This window comes from Capra hircus, chromosome 11, assembly GCF_001704415.2.
Source record: "Capra hircus breed San Clemente chromosome 11, ASM170441v1, whole genome shotgun sequence".
Classification (NCBI taxonomy): Eukaryota; Metazoa; Chordata; class Mammalia; order Artiodactyla; family Bovidae; genus Capra; species Capra hircus.
Window position 1 is genome coordinate 103292736 of NC_030818.1, and position 25166 is coordinate 103317901.

At 62.0% G+C, this 25166-nt stretch overlaps 2 protein-coding genes across 12 annotated transcripts in view; both read right to left on the reverse strand.

Moving 5' to 3' along the window:
* Positions 300–10899, reverse strand: INPP5E (inositol polyphosphate-5-phosphatase E). Of its 6 annotated transcripts, none has more exons than XM_018056110.1 (11): positions 10810–10899; positions 8860–9940; positions 5836–5959; positions 4457–4554; positions 3804–3928; positions 3595–3714; positions 3300–3407; positions 2816–2977; positions 2603–2718; positions 2371–2465; positions 300–1857 (listed from the first exon to the last, which is right to left on the reverse strand). In XM_018056110.1, exons 2-11 carry the CDS (start codon positions 9705–9707, stop codon positions 1725–1727), a joined length of 1929 nt encoding a protein of 642 aa, XP_017911599.1. In that variant the 5' UTR covers positions 9708–9940; positions 10810–10899; the 3' UTR covers positions 300–1724. The 6 variants fall into 6 exon arrangements, with proteins under 6 accessions (XP_017911599.1, XP_017911598.1, XP_017911597.1 ...); XM_018056109.1 differs by having other exon boundaries at positions 2329–2465; XM_018056111.1 differs by having other exon boundaries at positions 1724–1857; positions 2349–2465.
* Positions 11312–25166, reverse strand: part of SEC16A (SEC16 homolog A, endoplasmic reticulum export factor) — a 30517-nt gene continuing 16662 nt past the window's right edge. For 2 of the 6 annotated variants that reach the window (XM_018056121.1, XM_018056120.1), the window contains exons 11-31: positions 24920–25159; positions 23967–24064; positions 23499–23580; positions 23225–23342; positions 22984–23095; positions 22729–22834; positions 21963–22103; positions 21057–21170; positions 20649–20841; positions 20104–20334; positions 19632–19714; positions 18834–18965; positions 16929–17009; positions 16693–16749; positions 16496–16607; positions 15965–16102; positions 15650–15726; positions 14953–15030; positions 14427–14486; positions 13522–13599; positions 11312–12779 (exon numbers count right to left, since the gene is read on the reverse strand). In XM_018056121.1, the coding sequence (XP_017911610.1) occupies positions 12711–12779; positions 13522–13599; positions 14427–14486; positions 14953–15030; positions 15650–15726; positions 15965–16102; positions 16496–16607; positions 16693–16749; positions 16929–17009; positions 18834–18965; positions 19632–19714; positions 20104–20334; positions 20649–20841; positions 21057–21170; positions 21963–22103; positions 22729–22834; positions 22984–23095; positions 23225–23342; positions 23499–23580; positions 23967–24064; positions 24920–25159 (2400 nt within the window). In that variant the 3' untranslated portion in view covers positions 11312–12710. The other 4 variants (XR_001918876.1, XR_001918877.1, XM_018056122.1 and 1 more) reach the window with 4 other exon arrangements.

Here is a 25166-nt window from a genome sequence, read left to right on the forward strand (position 1 = left end):
GGGGCTGGCCCCCGGGGGTTTCGTTTCCTGGACGCCTGCCCCCCACTTCACTGACCCCCCCCCCCACTGCACTCAGCCTCACGCGGCCCCCACCCCCCGCGCTGTCCACTCTGTTCCCAGAGCCCTGCGTGCCCCTTTGTCATCCTCTTAGTTGGCACCCCTGCAAGGTTGTTCCTCAGGGACTGCCTGGCTGGCAGTTCACACCCATGCCCTGGTGGCAGCCTGGTGCCAGCCTGTGGCAGGACTCAGCACGTTTGAGACAGCAAGAGCCAGGTTTTAAAAACCACCCTCACACATGGTTGTATTTCAGTTCTTTATGAAGCTTATTTTGTAGACCCTGGTCAATTTCATTTTCATTAATTTGAATTTCAACCTAACTTTCCAAGTAAAATCCCATTCATGTAAGTCTAATTGGTTACATAAAATACACCGCTTCACTGTGGACCCATGAGATGTGTGCAGTGACCGCCCCCCACCCGGCCCCCACCAGCCCAGGACATGAAGCTCAGTCTAAAGCAAAACTAATTCACGTCAGTGTCGCTAACTTTTCCCTGATTTGTCAGAGAAAATGCCAAGAAAGAATCCATAAAACTCATTCATTGTGACCCCCGTTACCACAAAAATCTATAATGAGACTTCCTGTTAATTGGTTCAAAGCTCAATGGTACATTCATCAAAATTTTTTATACATCCAGTCTGAAGAATTTCCAGAAATCAGATGGGATAGGCCATGCATTTTCATTCATGGAATTTTCTGAATTCGTATCAAAAGACTGGGTGTGGATCACTTTGAAATGGAGACACATTTTGGAAGCGGAGGCTAATGAAAGTTGGATACAGTATTGGTTGGAAGTGACTTAATATCACTCCACAGGATCTGTCGAGAACACTTACCTGGGGCCGTGCGCGGGTGTAAACGGGACGGGGCCGGGTGAGGCTGAGCTCCCCCCTCACAGTGACAGCCTGTGCTCGAAAGGGCCTTGCAAGCACAGGTGTGCAAGACTGGTCTTTCTAGGACCCAATCTTTGGCCAGAAAGAGCTTAAGATTCAATATGTGCATTTATTTAAAAATATAAATATGGAAAAATAAATAATTTAGAAGACTAGATTGAATGCCCCTAGATTTTCCCACATTCAAAGCCTATGCTTTTTTTTTTTTTTTTAAAGAGGGGGTAAGCCACAAGGCAGTAACAGGCTGTATGCACTTTAAGAAAAGACATCGGTGGGGCGGCCTCGGCCAGCAAAGTGGCGACACCCCGCACTTCCAGCAGCTGCTGAAGTGCGTCCCTTGTGCTGCTGCTCTGGGCGGACGTGACCTCAGCAGACGGACCCGACGGCTAGGGGAGGACAGCAAGGCAGTCTGTGGACCTGAGCAGCGGCTTACCCTCCTGGTTCCCAGCAGCGCACCCTGCCCGCCACTGGGTGCCGGAAAGGCAGCTCTTGGTCTGGGTTGTGGCGGGGGGCGGGGGGGGGGGTGCGGTGCTGCTTCAAACGGTGAACCAGGATGTGCACACGTGATCACCTAACACGCGAGGTTAGGGCGCCTGCCCGCAGGGCCTGCGACCTGCGCTCGGCCAGCCCAACTTGGTCCTTCTGCCGCTGACGGCCGCCACGGTGCGGGGAGGTCAGGGTCAGGCCCACACAGCCCAGCCTGAGAGGGCTCTGCGGGGACACGCTGGTTCCATTCCGGGAAGAGTCCGTCCCTGGGGCTTCCTCAGGAGGCCTCAGGAGATGGTGCAGATGGCACTGGCGTGCTGGCTCTTGAGTGCTTGCTGCCTCTGGATCTCTCTGGAGATGCGTCTCTTGATTCCCAGCAGGTACAGCTCCCGGTCAAACTTGCCGGCGGCTAGCGGGATGCTGGGGAGGAAGGGCCATCAGGAGGGCACTGTCCTCCCAGCCCCCGCACCTGGGTGTCAGCTGCGGGCAGGTGGCATGTGGAAGAGCTGGGCATAGCTGAGGCCTAGGTCCCTGGGGCTGCGCCCAGCCCCACCAGCCGTGCGCCCACCCGCAGATGTGTGCCGGCAGCCAGGGGATGCTGCCTCCCGCCTGTGCCAGGCCAGCCCCTTGGTAGGTGGCCCCCGCCGCCCACCAGCTGTTTTAGGGGGCATGTGTCTGGGAGGCCTAGCTGGCTCGGGGTGCGGGCAAGGTCCCCACCCTCTCGTGCATTGCTCACCTGACGTTGGCTTCTGACCCACTGCACAGCCACCTCCCCTCGGGGCACCCAGAACCCTGCTCCCCTCAGGGCACTGGGACATGCAGAGACCAGGCTGTGCTCTCAGGCCGCCCCCCGCCTGGGGCCCGGGAGCAGGGGCATCCAAGGGTACTGACTTGTCTCTCCCCGGCCTCACTTTGACCCGGAACAGGCCGTACACGGGGCGGTGGTCGGACGTCCTGACGCCGGGGCAGGAGGAGTACTTGATGGGGCAGATGTCGCCCTTGTGGCGGCTCCTGTACAGGATGCGGTCCTGCGGGGGGTCCCGGGGCCAGTTGGCGGTGGGCTGGGCCGGCCTGCTCTCCCCTCGGCTACCCTCCAGCCGAGTCCCCGAACACGGAAGCCCCCAGGAAGCCCGGCCCGTGCTCCGCAGCCCCGTGGGCAGCTCACCGTGTAGGACGGGGTCCTCTGCTTGGAGGTGGTGTCATATGAGTCCTTCCCGACGTCGAACTTGTACGACGGCAGGAAGTGGATGTCCGGCTCCTGGAAGCCCTTGAAGATGGACCCTGGGAAGGGGCACGGCCCCGACTTGGTGGTGGCTCGGGGCCAGCGCCACCCCGCCCCTTGGGCCCACCCGGCCGCAGCGGTGCCCTGCCCACTCACCTCTCTGCATCTCGAGGGTGAGCTGGTCGTGCTGCAGCAGAGCTTGCACGCTGGAGCCGAGGTCCTGCTTCAGGATGGCCTCCACGGCCGCGCGCCCCCCACTCAGGCGGAAGTTGAAGTCCCCAAACCAGAAGACCTCATCGAAGCGGGTGGTAACGTCCGCTGGGGCACGAGCGGCAGGAAACTGCGTGAACCCCCCACCCCTGCCGTGTGTCTGCACCCTGACTCCAGGTCAGGACACTCCCCCACACCCCTGGAAGCAGGTGGCAGACCAGGACGCCCTTGGGGCTCAGGGCCAGGGAGCCATGGGGTTGGGGGGGTGTCCATAGCTTTCTGGGTTCATGGGGTCACAACTTGGGGAGCCTGGTGCCAGACCTCGCTTCTGGTTGGTGAGCGACTGCAGACTTCTGGCCGCCTTGGTTCTCAAGGCTCTAAACATTCCTCTCCATTAAACCACCCAGAGAACGAGGGTAAAGCTGCTCACCAGCGTCAGAGCGGTAGGGGCTCGTGTCCGGCACATTCTTGGGCAGGGCGAGGCCCTGCACGGTCTTGCTGTAGTCCACCAGCCGCTCGCCCACCTTCCCGTCTCCGGCTGCAAGGACAGCAGGGTGGGGCCTCTCCACAGGCAGGTTTCTGAGCCCAGGCTTTGTGCCTGGGGGTCGGTCCGAGACAGACCCCCTACCCAACAAGGTCTAGTCACCCAGCATCTGCACCGTGACCTTCCCCTTGAGGGGTCTGGGGCTCACAAGTGAAGAGGGGCCTACAGGCGAAGGGCTTACAGGTGAAGTGGGACGTGATGAAGAGCAGGGAGGTGCCGAAGAAGGTGAAGCTGACGCCCAGGGCCCCCTTGGTCTTGATCTGGGACACGATGCGAGTGGTCACTGTGGAGCTCTCCACCTCTGCGGGAGGAGCAGGGCTGACCCAGGCCGTTCTGGGGGCCGGCCAGGCTGCCCGCCCCCACCCTGCATGCCCAGCCAGGGGCACCCACCTGAGCAGAACCAGATGAGGTCCCTGCGGATGAGCACGGCCATGTAGAGCGCGCCGTGGGCCGCCGAGTACAGCATGACGTAGTGCGGGCCCAGCGTCTCCTGCAGCCGTGCCTCCCACTCCCGCCTGCGGGGTGGGAGGCGGTCAGAGCCGCACAGCTCGAGGGTGAGCCTGGGTCTCCCCCTGCTGTCTCCGCCATGGCCACGGTCCTCTGCTGACTCCCAGAGACCAAGAGCAGGAGCCCAGACCCCGCCCCCCAGTGTCCGGAGCGGACTGGGCACCTCCACTCTTGCCAGGCCTGTGCCGCGACCCTGCCCCAGTCACCAGCTGAACTGCCCACACGGCCGGGACAGGTGAGCGATGAAGTTCAGGGGCTGAGCTGGGGGCCGCGCTGTGCTGGGTCCCCCTCACTTCTCCCGGAGCAGCTATCTATTTACAAGAAGCTTAGGTGCATTTCTTTAAAACTCTGCGAGTCCCCACTTGAGAAGAAAGCGATCCCGGTTGAGCCCAGACTTAGACCACAGCTGCTCATGTCTCCCCTCCCACGGGGGTCTCGGGCAAAGGACCGAGACCAGTTCACAGGACCACACTGGAGCGGCAGGTCAGGGACGCAGAGTGGGTGGGGCAGCAGCAGGGGGAGAGCCCCGGCCCTACCTGTCGGAGCAGCCCTCCTGGACGCCCACGACATACAGGTCCTGGGCCAGGTCAGCCTCGGCTGGCAGCAGGAGCTCGTCCAGGTTCGGCGGCAGCTCCTGCAGAAAGGCAGCTTCTGGCAGGGGCTGCAGGGGCCCCACGGCGGGGGCTCTGCTGCCCAGGCACCCCTGACCACACATGGGGAGCCGCTGGCCCGGGCAGGCTGCCCACCCCTCCCTTGGCCTGTCCTCATTGGGCCGTGCCCCATCCCTTGCTGGGGCCCACGCACAGCAACTGTGCTGCCTCCGGCCCCTGGGCCTGGCTGCCCACAAGGGGACTCCCCCACACACACCTCTGCCCTCACAGCAGCCTGGGGGAGGAAAGTGGGCACCTGGCCAGCGGTCTCCACTCCCCCACCAGCTGCAGCCCAGGGGCTCTGGGCCCCAGGTGCAGGCTAGGCAGTGGATGGCCCAGGGCTCACAGTGGACAACAGAGCCGGCAGCCCCAAGGTGCAGGCTAGGCGGTGGATGGCCCGGGGCTCGCAGTGGACAGTGGAGCTGGCAGCCCGGGCACCCGTCGGCACTCCCACTCAGGTGGTGGTTTTGTGGGGAGGGGCCTGTCCTGAAGCAGCCCCATCCATTACCCCGAAGGATGGTAGCCAGGGACGCGGACACTTCCGTTCTTTGGACGGGATGTGCTTCAGCGCACACCAGCGACAGAAGGCACTCCAGACAGGGCCAGAGACCCCACTGGGCATTAGGTCGCCCGCTGTCTGGAGGAAGCCTGTGGCTGGCCCCAGAATCGGAGCCTCCCCCACACAGGGGTGGAGACCCCTAGCTGTGGGAAGGGATCCCCCAGGAGACACGGGGTGGCTAGAGAGAAAGCCCCCAATGGGCTCCCCCAGAAATCAGCGGGCGAACCCTGCACCTTCTGGCTGCAGTCCCCCAGGGCCCCGGCTCACAGGCGGGATGGACACGAGCCCCGACCACGGGGATACACGGCGGGAGACAGACCTGGACCAGGGCGTGGACGCCCGCCCGCAGTGTGCATCGGGGCACCCGTGTCCCCACACGCTTGTGGGGATCCAGGAGGCGCTCGCACAAGTGGCCCAGGGCGACTAGAATAGCGGGGCCGCCTGATGGCTGAAGGGTGTGGACACTTGGAGGCCAGGTGGGGCGTGGGCTCTCAGCAAATCTCTGCTTCTTCCTCCCAAACCTGCTGTCAACCTAGAACTGCTCTAACACGTACAGTGCCTCTGCAAACCAAAGCATTTGTGCCATGTGAACCAGTGGAGAGGTGGGCAAGAGGCGCTGTGATGGCCCAGGGGCTCCTCTGCGTGCCCCAGGTAAGAATCCAGAAGGAACCCCGCCCCGTCCCGTGTGGGGCCAGCGCCCGCTCACCTTCTGGCCCTGCATGTTCCACGTGGCCACGAACAGGGCCACGCTCCGGTCCGGGAAGTAACGGGCCAGCTCATCCGCCCCCATCAGGGCCCCACTCGCCAGCAGGCTCCCCTCCAGGTAGCTCCTGCGGAGATGGGCCAGACTGAGCTGGGGATCGCAGCAGACGGGCCCAGGGAGGGGCCGGGAGCAGGACACACCTCCGGGGCCGGGAGCCCCCTCCCAGAGCTGGAGTGGCCTCAGGACCCTGGGGGGCTAATGGGGGGAGCACAGCTTGGAGAGCCCCTGGAGCCCAGGGAAACCCGCCATGTCCACAGCTCTGTAGACTCCTGGCCTCCGGAGAGGAAGGGACAGGCAGGTGATGTTTGGGGCTTTTGGGGGGACCCTCTAAGGGCAAGGCTCTGGAAGGGCTGCAGAGGTCGAGGTGGGCTTCTGGACTGTAAGAAGACTTGGAGGGACACGCCCTTCTCTGGGGCTCCGGCCTCCGCCTTGCCATCCAGCACTGGGAGCTTGTAAAGGCTGCCCGGGATGCCTCTGTCTTCGCAGGTTCAATCCACTGTGGGCTCTCACAGAATAACTCTTGCAAACGGTGCAGAGTCAAACACCGCCACCGAGGCCCTGCGAGGACTCTGCCTGCGGGGCTGTGCCCCCGTCTCCACTTAACCCAAGAGCAGCCTCGTGCATGCCCAAGTGCCAGGGAGACTTCATTTAGGGACAAACCCGAGATTCGTGTGATTTTCACACGTCCACAAAAGACTATCAGTACTGCCTCGGTTTGTTTTTTTTTTTTCCCTTCCCAACTGTGTGAAAACTGTTTCCCTTGGACCCATGACAAGGACTGTGCCTGACTGATCAGGTTCCCAAAGACAGAGGGGAACGCACAGGCTCAAACATCCAGGCTCAACCAGTCCATCCTAAAGGAAATCAGTCCTGAATATTCATTGGAAGGACTGATGCTGAAGCTGAAACTCCAATACTTTGGCCACCTGATGCGAAGAGCTGACAAGTTCAAACGTCTCACTTGCTCTTTTCATTCCAACTTGCTTAGAAGACCGTAGACCCTGGCTTGCAGAGATGGGCACCAATCCCTTGGAAGGAGATGAAGTTAGAGTCCAGTCCTTACAAGCTCACATGAGGGGCTCTTAAACCCTGACCAAGCTCTGCAGGACAAGAGCTCATGATGTCAGGAGGCAGGCGCCTCCCTGAGGCCACCCTGTATTGACGATCCCGTCGGACTGCCTGCAGGGCTGCCTTCTCCAATCCAGCCCTGTCTGCAGTGTGTGCAAAAGGCAGCCCCTCAAGGGCACAGTCCACACCCCTTTTCTCCATCCTTGGCCTTGATCCCGGCCAGGTCCGGGCTGTGTGAAGCCCACAAGCTGAGACTCGCTCCTACACGTTCAGTGTTACTATTACTCCTTTTAAATCAATGATGTTGTTTATTTGGCTGTCACGGGTCCAGTGAAGCAAGGAGATCCAACCAGTCCATCCTAAAGGAAATCAGTCCTGAATATTCATCGGAAGGACTGATGCTGAAGCTGAAACTCCAATACTTTGGCCACCTGATGTGAAGAACTGACTCATGTGAAAAGACCCTGATGCTGGGAAAGATTTAGGGCAGGAGAAGGGGACAACAGAGGATGAGATGGTTGGATGTCATCACTGACTCGATGGATGTGAGTTTGAGTAAATTCCAGGAGTTGGTGATGGACAGGGAGGCCTGGTGTGCTGCAGTCCATGGGGTCACAAAGAGTCGGACACAACTGAGCGACTGAACTAAACTGGGTCTTAGTCATGGCACGTAGGAGCTTCCATCTTTGCTGTGGTACACGGAACCTTTAGTTACGGCACACAAGTTCTTCACTGGGGCATGTGGGATTTAGTTCTCTGACCAGGGATTGAACCTGGTCCCCTGGGATTGGTCAAGTCTTAGCCAATTTTGACCACCAGGAAATCCCCTACACTTTTCAGTGGTTGGGGAAAAGAAGCATCTTTGTGCCGAGGGAAAGCGACCTGAAAGTCACATTTTGGCCTCCTTGAACAGAGCGTTCCTTTGTCTTACACACTACACTGCTGTTAGTGTGTGTGGCCTGGGGCTGCTTTTTTGTCCCCACGGCAGAGGTCAACACTTGCCAGAGACTGCGTGGCTCACAGACTCGAAACAATTAGTGGTCTGGGTTGGAGGGGTGCGCTGGGGCCAGTGGGGGCAGGCAGGGAGAGTACAGGATGGCTTCTAAGCCGCAGCCCGGGCTGTGGCCGCAGCGTGGCCCTGAGCCCAAGCTCCTGGAAACAGCAAGCCAGCAGACAGCCGGTGGCTGTGGGCGGGTCAGGCTAGAAGCCCCTGGGGACCAGGTCTGGGGTGCCCCAAGGCTCCGGCTCAGGGCAGGGGATTCAGAGCTGGAGATGGGGGTAGCACCTGCCTTCCCTTCAAGATATAAATTAGGCGATAATTGGGACTAACCACTCAAGCCCTGTGAAGCTGGACACCCAGCATCCTCCTTGCCCATGGGGTCGGGGGCCGAGCCCTGCCTGTTAGGAGACCCTGGGGCGCTCCTGAGCGTCAAGGACGGAGTTGGGCTTCTGCCTGCGCCCCTCCCTGCTGGAGGTGGGGCAGCCTGGCCACGCCCCCGGGGCCCCCAGCCCCATCCAGCTCTCCATCCTGGAAAAGTGCCAGCAGGGGCATGGGGCACGGCTGCCTAACGCTGGTCCTCAGCAAAGGGATCATGTGGCCATGGGTCCCGGGACACATCTCAGAGCCCCGGGCCCACCTGCACACGCGCACAAAGGGGTGCCCCCGACAAGAGCAAGAAACAGGAAGGAAAACAGGCCCGCCCTGCGTGCAGTGGGGTCTGAGCACCTGACAGGTGCCTGTGGGGCTGAGACGCAGAAGGAAAAGCTGGCGGGTACGGCTGGGAGAGGGGGGTGGTAGAAGACGGCCCACGCACGCTCTCAGGAGAGCCTGCCCGCGCGGCTGTCACAGGGCCTCTGAGGGTTCCCCGAGACCCGAGGCCGCCTCCCCCGGGGCCTTACCTGCTCCGGACGTCCTTGGCACGGATGGGCGCCAGGAGGCTGAAGGTGGACCTGGACGAATGAAGGGAGCAGTCATCGTAGGCCAGGGGGCTCGGGGGCCGGCCGGGGCCCAGGCTGCTGTGCGCCCGGAACAGCCTTGCCTGCAGCCGGAGCTTGTAGTCGGTGTGATCCGGGTCCACCTTGTTCGCTGTCCGCAGGCCTTCGGAGGCCACATTGCGGGCCATGGCGGGCAGCGGGCGCGGGGAAAGCAGGCTGGCCAGCCGAGGGGTGTTCCCGGCTGAGGCCCCTTCCCGGTGCAGCAGGTCCAGGGACGTGCTGATCATCCCGGAAAGACAGTTTCCCCATGAGGAGGGCCCCCCGCTGCCTGGGGCCCTGCGAGCCGTGGGGATCTCCTGCAGGGAGGTGCTCAGGCAGGGTGGGGAGCCATTGCGGGCGGGGGTCCCGGGGGCCTCGTCCTGCAGGGAGCCCCCCGAGGGGCTGGCCCCATTCCGCACAGTCAGGTCCTCGCGGCTGGTTCGAAAACGCCTCTTCCTCCAGCCCTTCTCATCCAGGGACAGCGCCCGCTCCAGCCTGGGCCTCGGGGGCGGCGGCTTCGGGGTGAAGGGTCTTGCTTGGGCCTGTGGGTCCTTGTTGCTGACTTGCTCTGGGGTATCCGGGGGGAGCTCTGAGCTCCTCTCGGGTCCCCGACGGTCGCCAGCAGCGGGGGACCCCAGGCAGGGGACAGGCTCTTCAACACTGTTCGGAAGCAGTCCCTTGAGCATGCTGCCTTCAGGACGCAGACATCCCTGGACAGTGGGCTGCTGGGAGGCGGTCTCTGAGTGCCCTAAGCTCGCCAACTTGGATGGCATAGTCCGGGGGGCCAGTCCTCAGGGCCGGGGGCAGCCTGGCTGACCCAGGAAATGGCTCCTCTGGGGGCTGCTGCTGACACCCAGGGTCAGGGCCGCGTGTTCAGCTGTGGCTGGGGGGGCGCGGAGCGGAGGCATGGCAGCAGCTCCCCCTCGGGCCTGGGGTGGTCTAGCTCGCACAGGACCAGCTGCTGCATGGCTGGGAGCCCCGAAGGTCCGGAGTCCCCAGAAAGTACCTAAGGGAACACCCTGCGATTAGCCTTCATCACCAGGGCAGTGATGCCACTCAATGATCCTGAAGGACAGCATGGGGCAGGGTGATGGAGAGGACAGGTCATTAAAGGCCCAGCAAGAGCAAGCATTTAGACGTCCTGGCCCGCTGGCTCCTCCCAGGAGACAGGTGAAAAGTCCAGCATCTTAGGATGGAGGGAAGTACCCCTCTTGTGGGGCAGGGGTGGGTGGGCAGGGGCGCTGCTTCTCACTTGGGGAGCCAGGGGCCCAACTAGCCAAAATTTCCGCCCCAAAGGCATAGGTGCAGCCTCGGAGGGGGACCCGGCTCGAGCCCATTCCCGCCCCACCCCCCCACCCCCGCCCCGCCGCGCTCCCCAGGGGCAGACAGCCCTAACTCGCTCACCTGCACGCCCACCACCATCGCTTGGCCCGCAGATCCCGCCCCGAGAGCAGGCGACCCTGAGCAGGTCTGCGCCCCGGCCGCGAAGGCCCCTGACTCAGGACTAGAGTCTGGCCCGGCCGGTTGCGCGCTCCCCAGGTTAACAACCGCCCGGAGCCGCGGGGCTGGGGACGGAGTAGGGGGGACGAGACCCGCGCCCGGGGATCCTGGCGCGCCACGGACCCCCGCGCCCCGCTCCGTGACGGGGAACCCCACAACCCGATCCCGCGCCAGCGACCTGTGCGCCCGGACTCCAACCCCGGGGTCGCCCCGCCCCGTCCGCGAGCCCAGCTCGGGGGGTCGTCCCGCCCAAGGCCTCCGCGCTCCAGCCCAGGGGTCACTCGAGGCCTAGGTCGTGCTGGCCCCGTATCCCCGCCTCGGACTTTCTCCAGGACAGACGCCCCCGCCCGGGGTCATCGCGCCCCGCGACCCCACCTCTCGACGCCGCCAACTCCCCAGCTCCGCGGGCTTCAGCGGCCGCTCCCCGGCAACCGGCGGGCAGGGTGGCCTGGATCCCGGGGCCCGCAGCGGCCACTGGCGGCCGGAGGACCCAAGCGCGTGGAGCGAGAGCCGAGGGCGGAGGGCGCCCTCGGGTGGGCGCCGGGAGTGCGGGCGGCTTCCTTCCCTGGGAGAGCAGCTCGCGCCCCGCCCCTCGGGCCCGCCCCCAGCCCCGCCCCTCGTCTCCGTATTTGACCAATGAGGACCCTCGGGGCCCGGAGCCTACAAAGCAGAGCGCTACCCTGGTCCCTCTTCACTGCCCTCAGGATGGGTTTTCCCGTTAGGCCCGCCCACCGCCCATCGGCGAGGAGCCCCCCTTCTCCTGGGAGGGCCCTAGCGGGCGGGTCTGGTGGAGGAACAGAAAGCAGTGGCCCAGGGAGCCCTAGAAGCCAATCAAACCCAGGGCCCCAAAGACGTCAATAAACAAAGGGAGACAGGATGAAAGGGCTTGAGAGCGCAAAATATTTTATTTAACAATTTGCATTTAGGAAAAATAGCAGCTCCCCCCTCAGAGGAAGCTTCTTGAATCAAAACTCGCCGGCGGTCGACATAGACAACAGGTAGGGCCACGGGGGGGGGGGGGGGCAGGTCTCAGCCCGGGGGTCGCGCTAGCACTGACCCTGGACACGAGACCGCCCGCCAGTGAGGTGTCACATCTGTGACGCGTCCTGGAAAACCGTTCTGCGGGTCCTTCCGAGACGACCCAGTGGACCCGAGGGCCCTGTGCTGACCCCACCCCACCCCACTCAAGCCCGACACCTGGATTAAAACCCAACAAACCACGTTCCCCAGCGTTCTACAGAAATTATTTCCTAATGATTTTTATAAATATTTAAATCTTTTCTTTAGTCCCTTTAGACAGAAGAATGTGAACAGTTTTGAGAACAGTCGATGAAGCCTTAAAGCTGGGTCCGCCAGGAGGTCATCGTCCTGTGCAGGTTCACAGGCTGAGTCAGCAGGTGAGCCACTGACAAGTCCGGGGCCAGAAAGGTCGGACTCTGGAGCTTGAGACAAGAAACAGCTGCAAGCCACTGTCTTCAGGATGTTACCAGCTCCCTAAGTGACGCAGCGGTGAGAGGCGGCCGTCAGCTGACAGCGCTGCAAGGGCTGGCCACGGGAAGCAGGGCCTGGTGGGTCCACGGAAAAACCCAAACCAAACCCGGAGTCCCAGCTGTGACACTGGGCCCGTCGCTCAGAACAGCTCCGTCCCAGCTGACCCCTCTGACTGCTGGAAGCCTCCTGGTCCTGGTGAGGCCACAGGAGACCACGCAGAGCTGGGCACGTCTTGGCTCCAGGAGATAGAACACAGGTCAGAAGCGAGGGCTGCTCTCAAAACCTAATGGAACTGCTGCTAAAGGAAGCCCAGTTTCCTCTGAGACGAAGCACCCTTCCAGGCTCAGCAACGTGGGGCGGGGGCTGACCTGACCGCCTCTGGGAGCACGCACGCAGGCGAGCTCCTCTCTGAGTCAAAGGTGCACCGTCTCCTCCTGGCGTCTGAAAGGACCCCTGGGCTCTATTTGGCAAGGATTCCCCGCGAGGTTTTGAGGCCTTAGTTACCGAGAAGCACAATCCTCCTGTAGCCAAGATGCCTCCAGCTTCACTCAGTGTCACCCCCTCAGGTGACTGCAGATGCCGGATCCTTAAGTCACCCCTTTGGGTCTAAGAGTCACTCTTCACCCAGCATCTCGAAGGTGCGGATTAGTGTCGGACACTCCGCAAGTCATTTCGGAGTTGCTGCGTTCACGCCCGTTGGGGCAGACTGGAGTCGCAGGCCGCCGGCCTGACCTCGGGGCGGGCAGCCATCGCCAGTCCTGGTGCTACTCCAGGACGTGGCCCTTCTAGCTTAACGCTGGGTACTTCCTCTGGCCGATCCTCCCCGTCCTTGAGCTTCCTGAGGCGGCAGGGGCCTGAAACAACAGGGATAGGACTGGGGTCCGCACGCTGGCCCAGGGGGGCCGCGGAACAAGCAGAACAGACGACGGGTCTCGACGGACAGGTGTGTGCTGTCGTCTCGTGTGCAGCCCAGGCCCGACTAAGACGGGGGGCGGGGTGAGGCTGCGCTCACAGCCGGGTGTCTGAGGAGCCCCGGCGGCGACGGGGGGTGGGGGTGGGGGCAGGGAGCACCTGGGGAGGCTGCATGGTGCATGGGCGTTTACTCTGGGTCCCAGGAAAACCCTAAGCGAAGTCAGAGTCAAGCTTTGTGAAGGCACCAGCAAGGTGAAGATCCAGCAGAGAAGAGGCCCCTAAGCCGTGGAGTGGAGACGCAGCTGGCGGCTGGGAGCAGGGAGAGCGCAGTCGCGGGGGCCCACCTGAGGGAGCCGGAGGCTGGGGGGTCTGCCCGTCAAGGTCAGGGAACGTTTCGAATTCCTAAAGCCAAGACCTCCCCGCAGACCCCCTCCTCTATTGCGTCCCAAGACTGCCCCACCTCCCGTCCACTCTCTCCAGGCCAGAGCCTGGGAGGGAGACAAATGAAAGGACGCATTTCCCGCCTGAAGGTCACCAGCCACCAGGTGAAGAGGGGCCAAGGTCAGCACGGGAGGGGGTCAGCCCCACCCCAGGGCAGCATCAGCAGGAAACTGATGGGGCACCCAGCCCCCTCCCCCGGGCCCCCCACTCCCAGGGCAGTGCAGAGCCGGGAGACACACTTACTTGTGCAAACTGAGCAGGGTTGTAGAAGGGCACCCCGGCCCCAGGAGGGGCCCCCGCGGGGGTGAGAGCACCAGGAGCCTGGGGAGCACACAGAGGCCGTCTCACCCTCTGACCGAGCACAGCGGCTCGGCTTGTTTGCAAGTACAGACACTGTTTCTGAGTAGGCTTTATCACACTTTTGAGGGCGCCACAGAAGCAGGGCAAAGGCACTTACTGCAGAACTATGTTTAATTATTTAACGGGGCTCAGAAAACCAGGAAAACCAGGGCATGCACCGCAGCAGTGGGGGAGGGGCGCAGGCACTAGGGGTCGCTCCAGGTCGCAGGCGTCCAGCTACAAAATCCAGGGCTCTACTTCACAAACGAACAAGTCCCAGGAAGTCCTTCTGCTGAGCCAAGGGAAAGCTTAGTCCCACAACGCTCGGGAAGAGTTGACGTGCTCTTTTATTTCCCATCGCGCCTGACCACAGGACAGCGGCCACCACCTCACCCTGCCTGGCCTAAAACGCTTTCTCCTGCTTGATGAGAAAACAGAACCTGTGACTTTGAAATGAGAGTGTCCTGATTCCAGTTGGCTTATGATGTGCGTGCGTGCGTGCGTGCACGCACACACACACCCCGTGAAACTACGCCTGTGACTAGTCCTTTGAAAAACTCAGTTCAGAAAGAGCACAACCACAGAACTTGTCCCTTCGCTATGGGCATCCTGGAGTCAGTCTGCCCGTGGACGTGCCTGGATATTTGACACCACCCTCCGAGAACCTTGAAAGAAAGGAGCACTGTGCCCTCAGGCGTGTGACGGCTGAGTGGTGACAGGTGGCGTCAGGGGCCAGGGGCAGAGTGACTGAGCGGCACAGTGATCTCAGGGGGAGGACAAGCCCCGGGCACACGGCCAGCCACAGGTACCTGGTTAAAATGCTGGCTCACTTCCCGTGATAACGAGCTCAGTGAACTACAGCGCGAAAGCTACAAAACAGCAAGAACACAGACACAGACAAACACCAAAGTCAGCGTGCGCGCCGCTGCTCCAGCTGGCAGCTCAGTCCCAACGAGCTGTGCTGCTGCTAGAGTCGATACAGCTCGACGGGGAGAAAGCCTGAAACTCCTGCTTCACGGACAGCTTTTACAGGAAATGACCCATGCGAGAGGGAGGGTCGCCTAGCCCCGGGCCTTGGGCGGCCTGACCTCACACTGCCTGAGGGATGGAGGGGACCCCTTCTGACGAGCACTCGCAGCCCTCACTCTGGCCCAAGCTCCCAAATGACCCTGCAAATACAAGTGTGCCTTTTTTAGGAAACACAACGCTACTCTGGTTCCTTAGTTTCTCAACTGCCCTTTGGCCACCCGGTAACATCATCTTAGAGAAGCCACTTGGACACCGTGGGCCTCCGAGGCCCAGATTCTCCGCAGACGTGCCCCCAGTGCTGCTTACCTCTCCTCCCTGGGGACCATCAAGTCCAGACGCTGGGAGTTCAGGTCCAGGGAGCAACGCCACTGCAGGCCCGAACACCTGCCGGGACAGGGGGGGAGGCTGCTACCAGCAAAGGGGTGAGCCGGGGCTCCCACGCGAGGTAGGACCACCCGGGATAGCGGCATGGCCTCCTGGGGGCGCCTTCTGAGGAGCCCTGCAGGTTCTGCACAGACCTGTTACTCCAACCCGCGTCGCACCCTTACTTCCCGGGCACCTGCACCCATGGCGGCCCCGCGACGGGCGCCATGACCCCATCCACCGGGCAGCACCCTGAGGCTAAAAGGAGCTGAGTGACCCCGTCCCCTGCCCCCCACCCTCTTTTAGCCTTGCCACACCGCTTGTAGGATCTCAGTTCCCCAACCAGGGACTGAACCCTCACCGCTCAGGGGAAGTACAGGGTCCTAACCACTGGAGTACCAGTCCCCCCGACCCCGAAACTTTAAATAGCTAAGTAATGGAGAACCAGGGCTGAAATTAAGCTCCATCCAACCTCAGATATCAAACTCTAAATGACTGTATTTCACACACATAAAGAAACCCTCTATACCATTAAAATGTCAGCAGGACAGTTCCCAGAGAACATGCACGTGGCCGCCTCTCAGGGGAGCTGGAGGCTGACTTCTACTGCCCCCCACGCCCTGCTGTGTGCATGGCTCACCTTGGGATCCGATGCGGGCTCCGGCCTGGCCGGCCCCTCCCTGCTGGCTGCCTCGGCGGACGGCACCTCCTCTGCATCTATGTGGAGACGGGGGAGGCCCTCACTGTCCACACGGCCCTGGGGCCTGGGGGACTCAGCCCCAGAGGACACGTGCCGCCTGCACCCCCCGCGCAAACACGCCTGCAGACAGCACAGCGGGCCTTGTGCTCTGCATCCACAGCACTCTCCTTGAAAGAGAACCAAGGCCAGGGGACCAGAGGGAGATCTGAGGTCAGCAGGCCGGGGGCGAACAGCCCTGCTACCCGGGCGGCATACCTGCGTTTGGGCCCAACAGGTGAGCCGGAATTGGAAGCGGGGCCAGGGGTGCAAAGAGGTCAGTGGGAGCCAGGGTCGGCTCGCTCCGCTGGGGGCCCCCCGGGTTCAGAACGTCCACGTAGCGTGCCCTGGTTCCAGCTGTGACACGGAGAGGTAGCAAGGTCACCCCCATGCCATGGCCCCCAGCTCCATTCTCCACATGTCCAGGGAGTATGGGGACCCCACTTCCAGCCCCAGGGAGGCTGGGCCTGATCGGGAGCCTCTCCTGGGGCCTTCTGCTCAGGTGAGGGTCCCACTTCATGCCACGATGCTGCCAGGCTGCCTTTCCGACTGATCGGATCCACCCTGCCCAGGACCACTCACTGCTCCAGAGGACGGCACCCCAACCCCAGACTCATCTTCAGAGAACCAGTCCTCCTCTCGCGGGAGACAAACCACGCCTGACACACGTGGTCCTTGCCAGGCTCTGGAGTGTCTATAGGACAAATGGACGACCCAGACAATCTGTAACTTTTGGCTGGGCTTTGTTACCTGCTTTTCTAGAATAGATGTTCACAGTGGGTCTGGGGGGCCCTCCGGGACCAGGGTGGGCAGCTTGTGGAGCCTTGGGAAGGGCAGTTGGAGGCGGGGGCGGAGCCTTCTTCTGTGGAAGGAAAGCCCACTTGGAGATCTGCCACCCCACAGCTCCTGCCCCAGGGAGGGCCTCTCCGCCCGGGGTCCCAGCTCACCTCCTCCTCCGGTTCATTGACGTCCACCCACCGGTTCTTCTTTTCATCCCAGACGATCTGCCGGGGTTGTGAAAAGTAAACAAGAAAACTCAGTAGCGCGAGGTGAGCAGACTCAGGCCCCGAGCGCAAGAGGCGTCGGTCTAGGTTCGCCGAGGGCTGAGATGCTCCGTGCAGACAGCTGGACGCCCTGCTGCTGCAGAAGCCCCGGCTCCCCAGGCCCACCTGGCAGGACTCACCGATTTGTTCTTGTCGTCTGGCAAGTAAGCTTCCGTCCTTTTCTTCACAGGCAGCCAGCGAGAGAACCAGGATTCGCTGCTCTGAACAGAGAAACCACCAGAACAAGCCTGAGGTCATGGCGCTGAGAGAAATGAGCCCAGCACAGCAGGGCGGACCCGCCTGAGCCCCGGAGTCAGGGCCTGCAGGCACCAGGGCCACAGAGAAAGGGAGCAGACGCCCGGCTGGAGGCAGGAGTGGGCCTGACCCCAGCGGAGTCAGGGCTTCAGTGAAGATGACAGCGCCCTGGGGATGGTGGTGGCCACACGACAGAACCGCACGCTTGGAGGCAGCGGGGGCGGCTAGTGTGACGTGCATTTACCGCAGTTATAAAAATCGGAGCAGTAATCTGCCTCCTGGAGCTTCTCACACCCAAATGCCAACAATGGGCAGTCTCAGACCATCTTCCCCAGCAGTGGTGACGGCTGGCAAGTCCTTGCAGGCTCCTCAGAACAGGCCCTTGCGCCCCAGACTGGGAGAGGTCAGATGTCAGGGAGGTTGGCCTCATCCTGCACACGCTGCCCATCACGTCCGCCGCAAAGCAGAGCAGCAGCTCCACAGCCCCACCCCCTCAAACCTGCGGCTGACTCCAGGCTGGGGGGGGGTCCAGTCACCTGCACGGCTCGCCCACATTTTGAATTAAACTTGTCTTTACTTGCAATACCAGCCATGGGGGCTTCCCTGGTGGCACAGTGGATAGGAATCTGCCTGCCAACGCAGGGGACGTGGGTTCCATCTCTCATCCAAGAAGATCCCCTGTGCTGTGGAGCAGCTAAACCCGGGAGCCCCGACTATGAAGCCTGTGCCCTAGAGCCCAAGGGCCCAGCTACTGAAGCCGAGCACCCTGAAGCCCGTGCTCCGCAACCAGAGAAGCCGCCGCAGGGAGAAGCCTATCCAGCAAAGAGCAGCCTCCACCTGCTGCATCTAGAGAAAGCCTGTGTGCAGCGACCCAGACCCACAGCAACCGGAAATAAACAGTCCAGAAGACAGACACCAGCCATTCCAGCAGAGTCTGCTGAGCACTAGACTGAGAACCGTGTTCTCCACAAGCCACCACCAAAGGGTAACAGGCCGTCCAAGGCCGGAGAAAGCGTCTACAACGCGCATCTGACAGAACCTGCATCCACGTGAGAAGGACCACCGCCAACGTGAAGACCCCATAAAGGATGGGAGAAGACCTGAGCAGCCCCCCACAGACAAGGACGGGGTGGGGAGACGAGCACTCGGAAGGGTGCCATGTCATTACTCATCAGAGTGTCACTGACCCCAGCACGAGGGCCACCGCCACGAGGGCAGAGAATGCAGCCCCAGGGACATGGGGCCGGGCTCTTGCCTGCTTGGTGCCGCAAGGCCCACCTGGTAAACCAGCGAGGAGGACTGTCCAGCAGCACGCTCTAAAGCGGGACACACAGCTGTCCCATGATGCTGGCATATACCCTCAAGAAAGAAGCGCATTCACCACCACAAGACACAGACAAGACTCACGTGGCTGTATCCCTTATAAACGCAAACTAACAGCAACTAACGTCCGTTCCTGGGGGAAAGGACGACGGAAGCGTGGCGTGCCCACGATGACACGCTCGCTACACAGCGAGGGCCACTCCTGCACGTGAGCCCCAACCTGAGCAGTGGGGGCAGGCCAGTGCTGGCACCAGCCTCCGAGCGGCTGCAGGGGCCCTGGACCCGCGGGCCTCGGGGGGGGGCAGCATCCCCCACTCTGAGCTGGTGGTTCACACGTGGACACAGACACCACACACACTTCACTGCACAGACGCTGCCCTTCCAGAACACGCTGGGCTCCATCTTCACACACACGCAGTCTCCTCGCCTCGGCACCCGTCCCCTGCCCGGCTGGGGCTGTGAGTCACCTTCTTCGGCTCCTTGCTCTCCTTCTTGGTGGCCTGGACAGGTCTCTGCACTTCGGGCGCGGGCGTCAGCGGCGCAGGTGGCTGCAGGGCCTGCAGCGGCGCCTCGGAACCCGGCGAGGTCCTGAAGGAGCCCTGGGGGACACACGGGGGCACTGAGGACGGGGCGGTGTGAGAGGCAGACTGGTTTAGAAAGATGCTCACCCGCAGGTTGAGACAATTGTTTCAATACAGTTAAACTGTCACTTTTATTTTCTCAGGGACAGAATATTTTAAAGGTAAAACACACAAGGAGAGTTTCCCAGGACACCAAAAAGAACTGGCTATCTGTAAGAAGCTTCCAGAACACGGCTATAGAAGCGTTGATCCACCCACTCTCCCACCCTTGCTGCTGGGATCACAGCACACAGACAGGGTGCTGTTTCGGTCAGACGCGTCTGATACGACGACTCTTAACTTCAAGGAAAGCACCACACGTTTACAGACCCGAAAAGATGCAGAGACCAGAGAAGTCTCCATTTCAGAGAGCTGAACACTGACAAGACGGCTTCATCAGAGATGCCTATTCCTCCTCCTTAAAAACCTTCCTTTATACCGTTACTTTTCTCTCCCTATTAACATTTACAATAGTTCTTCATATTTTAAGGATTCAAGGTTTCTCTTTATGAAGTTAATTCAAAAAATGACCTCATAAATTTAGGTGCTATTGATCTACTTACAATTTAAGAAAGAAGAGTTGAAGTACTTATTCACTGGGGTTTACAGAAAAAAAAATAGCATAAAAACAAAGTGGGCAAGTACCATATTAGCAAAGCTCCCACCAAACTCCTCCTCTCCCGGCTCCGAAAGCGAGCTTCTGCCGGGCGTTTCCTGCGGCACCGCCCCTGCCAAGGGAAGCGCGGCTCCAGTGAGCTTGGCGCCGGCGCCCAGGGCAGGTGAGCTCCATGGCCACGCCCGCCGCTGGGGACGCACAGTTCCCCCACATGCCAGGCCTCTCGACGTGGCCTTCAGAAACCCAGACTGCGCTGTTCTAAACGTGTAAAGATGAAGCTTCCCCTTTAGAGCAAGGTTGTCCAGGTGGACAGACGGCCAAAGATAGCCCTGTAGGAGGAGGATCAGCGCGTCCCCTGGGTCACAGGGCTGCTTCCCCCACCCCAGGACACCCACTCCCACCTCCTCCCGGTCGGAATGACTTAGGTTCCTCCCACAGGCACCTCCTTGAAGAGCAAACCCACTCCACTCTGTCCTCAGGACAGCCTCTCTGCAGACCCACCTGCGTCCTGGCTCCTGGCCTCCGGGAACAGGCAGTCTGTCTCCTGGAGAGGTGGCACCCCAGGTCCGGGATACAGGGCCACAGGGTCAGGCCCAGAGGGCTCTTGAAAGCCAGGTACAGCCCCTGGGGGGCCGTGCACAGGCTCTAGCTCGACAGGAGCCGGCAGTGGCACAGGGAACATGGGCACCTGCGCGGGGATGGCCGCTGGGCCGGCGGGGAGCGCCGAAGGAGCTGCAGGAGACGGTGCAGAAGGGATGGTCTGAGGCCACGTGCTCGCCCCAGGGACTCCACAGGCACGCCTCGTTTACTGGGAGACGGGAGCCCTCCATCTGAGCATGAAGGCTGAGGCTGCCGGGCGTCATGGGGCCTCACTCTGCACGGCGCAGGTTCGAGGCTACAGGAAGCCCTGAGAGCCCAGCGGGTGGCCATCCGGCCCCGCGCAGGCCCCTGCCTTCACAGCCCTCCCACCCCGCCCAACCTTCAAGGCCCTGCAAAGGGACCGGCTCATCGAGGGAGGCAGCACCAGGAGGCGGCCGCGGGCGCACCTGAGGGCAGCTGCCGCACGTCCTGGCTGAAGAGCTTGGTGCTGGGCACCGGCGGGGCCAGCAGCGGGTTGTCGGCGCCCAGGCCCGCTGGCTGGCTGGGTCCCGGGCCATCACGGGGCCCCACCTCAGGGCTTGGCGAGCTGGGGCAGCGCTGGGGGCAGGCTCCGTCCTGACTCCAGGCCACAGCGCCCTCCTGAGGGAGAAGGGCCTCAGGAGTCTCCCCACCGGACGCCGCCCCCCGCCCCCCAACAGAGGTGCCCCGAGCACTAGCGCCGCCCCCCGCCCCTCCACCCCCAACAGAGGTGCCCTGAGCACTGGCGCGGACCCCCGCCCCTCCACCCTCGACAGAGGTGCCCTGAGCATGGGAGCCCTCGGCGTGCGCACAGGGCCCCTTCACACCCAGCGCACCTCAACCCGTCTCTCCACGAGCTGCAGCTGGACCAGCCAGGCGGGCTCCGCAGACGCCTCCTCCTCCGGCTTCTCCTTCAGCTGAGGGTCAAAGAGGCGCAACTGGGAGGCGACCTGGAAACATGGAGATATAGGCTCTGTTCCCACAGAAGACGCCCGCCAAACCCGCTAGGGCCTGGACACAAGCCAGACTGCACACGCAGCTTTCCTCCACCAGGGGGACCCGAGTGGCACTTGCTGGACCATCCGTGACTGGGTACGTGCGAGGAGAGGGCCTGGGACCATTCTGGACTGTGCACGCGTGAGGAGAGGGCCTGGGATGTCAGCACCCCCTATACTGGCCGTAGAGGCCACAACCCCGGACAGATCCTGGGGCCTGAGCCCACCTCCACTGGACTCTACTCGCCGAGGTGCCCCCACCCTAGGCGCACTCACGCTCTGGGGGGCAATGGGGGGAGCGGACAGCAAGTCTGGCCTCGTGGTAACGGCTGGAGCCGTGAGGCAGAGATGAGGGCTCGGCAGCCCGTTTGTGTGGCTCCTGTGACTCTGAGAGCTTCCCTGGCAAAACTCCCGTCACAAGAGCGCGGGTTCAGTGCCACCTCCAGGCAGAGGAACACGCGGACGCCGGGTGCTGGCAGGGCGTCGGGTGCTGTCTCACGGAGCAGGAAGCTGGGGCTGCGGGGCCACAGCCAGGACTCAGCCCAGAGAGGCCCCCGATGCCAAGTGCGAGGCTGGGGTGCCCGGGTACGTGGGCCTCCTGCAAGTGGGCCCTTCTCACGCCAAAGCTCCCAAGGGCCCTGTGCTGAGGTGCTCCCCCCCAAGAGTGTGCAGGACTCGTCTTGGTCGGGAGATCTCAGCGCTGCGTGACTGTGGCCCCCGAGGGCCCCCGGGCTGGGGGGGCGTCACCTGCACCAGCTGGCGGAGCAGCACCGGCGAGTGTCTGTGGGGCTGCGCCAGGACACTCTTGGCGATCGCCTCGCAGTAGTGGAAGGCCTGCGCGGCCAGCCCCATCTCGGCCAGGCGGCAGCAATAGATGAACTTGAACACCTGAGACAGACAGACAGACGAGCTCAGCGGTGCTTGAGCTGCACCCAGCCGACCCTGCCCTGGCCCTTCCATCCTTTCTCTGCGCTCTCCACGCCCCCCGCCCCACCTGCTCACAGCAGAGCCAGGCCCCTTCCCCCAGTAAGTTTAGATCAGAGTATACAACTAAGCTTCTGAGAAACTCACACGCCCGGAACACAGCCGTCAGTGTTCCCAGCCACGGAGTGAGCACAGGGCGCCGCCACGCCTGTGCCGTGACGACGGCCTCTGGGGAGCCCACCAGTGCACTCACCCTGCTCAGCTGGCACCCACATGCCACGCCGTTTCACACACGCATGCACAGTCCCATCAGGTACCACCCTCCCTGAAACACTGTCCACAGCTGATAGGAAAGAACTTGCAACCAAACAGTGGACGTTCTCAGTACTTAAGAATACTGAGAACCAAACCACAGTCATAACTCCGAATGTGACAGGCTTCCGCTCCCGAGAGTTACTGGTTAAGACCTCCTCGAGATCTCCAAACCCATTTCACGCTTTTTGTTTCTCTGAATAAAACCCGTAATAGCTACAGCCTTGTGAACACTGACCAGGCCCACCCCCAGGAGCGCGCTGGAGTCCGGGCCCACCTGGAAGCTGGGAGGGGAGCAGGCCTGCGCCCCCAGGGACTGCGCGTACTCATAGGCTTCTGTCCTCTGGATCGCTTCGTTGGTCGCGAACTTTGAAAATGGCAAACTGTGGACAGGCATCATGTCACGCCGGAGCGGGCCCCCTGGAAGCCGAAGCGCCAGCACACAGGGCACCGCGCGTGCAGCTCCCCCAGCTGCGGGGGGCCTTGTCCCTCCTAAGGGACGCGGGCGCCACTACGCTGACATGTCCCTTACCTGTGGTTTGACCCAATTAAGACGAGCTTTGTGGTCTTTTTGGTGTACACCCCAAATCCGACCTGGGCCATGAGGTAGCAGAAGTGCGCGGCGTCGAGGAGCCCTTTGGAGGCTGAGGGGAGAGAGAGCAGGCGGGCTCAGGCTCCGGGACAGCACCGCGCTCCCAGGGACACATAGACGCCCCAGACGGAGAGACAGTCTCGGGCTGGAGCACCAAGGCCAGGGGCCCTCCGCGACCTACCCAGGGTGTCGCCCATCGCGGCCACGGCTCGAGACTCCACGTCCACGTTGCTGCTCAGGTTGGACAAGATCATGGCCAGGTGTGGCCGCCAGTCTCCCCACTTCTCATCCCCACAGCACTGAAACCAGAAGCAAGCAGAGAACCCTCAGCCACAGGACACCCAGCTCTGCAGGGCTCGAGCACGCGGGTGTGAGGAGAAAGCAGGCACGGGACAGCAGCGTGCGAGCGGGCTCTGCGCAGAGGCTGAGCTGAGGCGCCGTCAGGACCCACTGACCGTGGACGCGGCCGGCATCCGCCCTGACATCAGCTGGTAGACGGTCTGCAGGGGGTCGTTTATCGGAAGGCTGTTGGCGAACCTGAGCGGACGTAAAAAGAGGAAGCTCAGCCAGTTCAGCAAACAAGACACAGAACAAGCCTGGTCTCACCTCCGCCCATCTGGTGACCGGCCTGATGCTTGACCTGGGCCAACGTACACACCAGTTTTTGAAAGGCTGCAGTAGAGAGAGACTACAGAATTCACTGAGATTTTATAGAATTAAACTCTGCAGTCGACAGAAACAGTTAAATCCCTCAGCCACACCACCCAAGGAGGAGGGCCCAGGCAACCTGCAGCCAGATGTGGCAGACGGGCCTCCCCAGCTTCCTCCGCCAGGAGCTCGGGCCTGTGGGCTCCCCAGACCGCAGGAGGCTGGGCCCTGGCCTACGGGCACGCCCACAGCTGCGCCGCGGCAGGACTCCTCACCTAGTCATGACTCTGGCGTGTGTCCGGCTGTCCATCTTACTGGCGAGTAACAAGGCGTGACCCCATAAGCCGCTCTTCATCGCAGACTCTAAGGCGTCCTGCAAAGCATAGAGAGTGTGTCTCAACCCTGAGAAGGACAGGGGCGCTGGTGCGTGCGCCGTGGGGAGCGAGCAGAGGGTGCAACTGCAGGTGAAAAACCAAGCGGACGGGAGGCTGCGAGACACGTGCCCCGCTCAGAGGCGCAGAGAAGCTGGGCTCCACACCTTCCCCTGGTCGGAGCCCCTGCAGGAGGCTGTGGAGGCGCCCTGCTTTGGCAGCGTTGGCCCAGGGCACACACGCTGTCGGGACCAGGCCAGTGGGGCAGCAGCACTGCCGTCCCCTCCGCTGTGACCGAGGCCTCGAGGCTGCTGACTCCCCAGGCCCAGAATGACCCCTGGCCCTGGGCATCTGCCCAGCACCAGCAGGCCCCCTTCTGCAAACAACCTGGGCCTCAATTCAGAAAACTTCTGACCAAGCGGCAAAAAAGGTTTTAATAGAGACAAACAGTAATTACATGAACAGGTTGGGGGATTTCCATCAGCTGTAAGCTGCCCATGTCAAGATCATTTCCTTACTGTACTAAGCGTTCCACTGGGACCCCGGTCTGCACTGCCTGGTTGCCCGCACAGAGCCAGCGCAGGGCGTGTCCCCATGGCGCCGCTCCACTCTAGCGCGGGGCCCGCCCGCTCACGGCAGCGATGGTGCGGTCCCCCCAACTGCATCAGGACACGCGGATGTTGTCCTGTGCACGTGTTCACCCCTAGCCACACCACACTCAGCAGGGGCACAGCCCAGGCTCAAGCCTGCTCATCTGCCGAGCGACTCAACATGGAACCAGCAGCTCTGACAAGCAGTGCTCAGGATAAGCCACCGTTCGCACCTTCAGAGACGACACGCCAGCGCGGGTCACTCACCTTCTTGCGGCCGTAGAGCAGCAGCTCCCGGAACCGCTCCGTGTCCTTCTCGAGGGTGCTGGCGGCCTGACTGTCCGTGAGGAACGAGAGCTGGGCCTCGCCGGACTCCTCCTCCTCCACCTGCTCCATGGCCTCGTTGGTGAAATCGATCAGGTTGGCCTCATTCGGCGACTTCCCAGGAAGCCAAACGGTTCGGTGGTCTCGTAACAAGAGCTCTGCAATGTCTGTGCCCACCACGGTCTGCGAG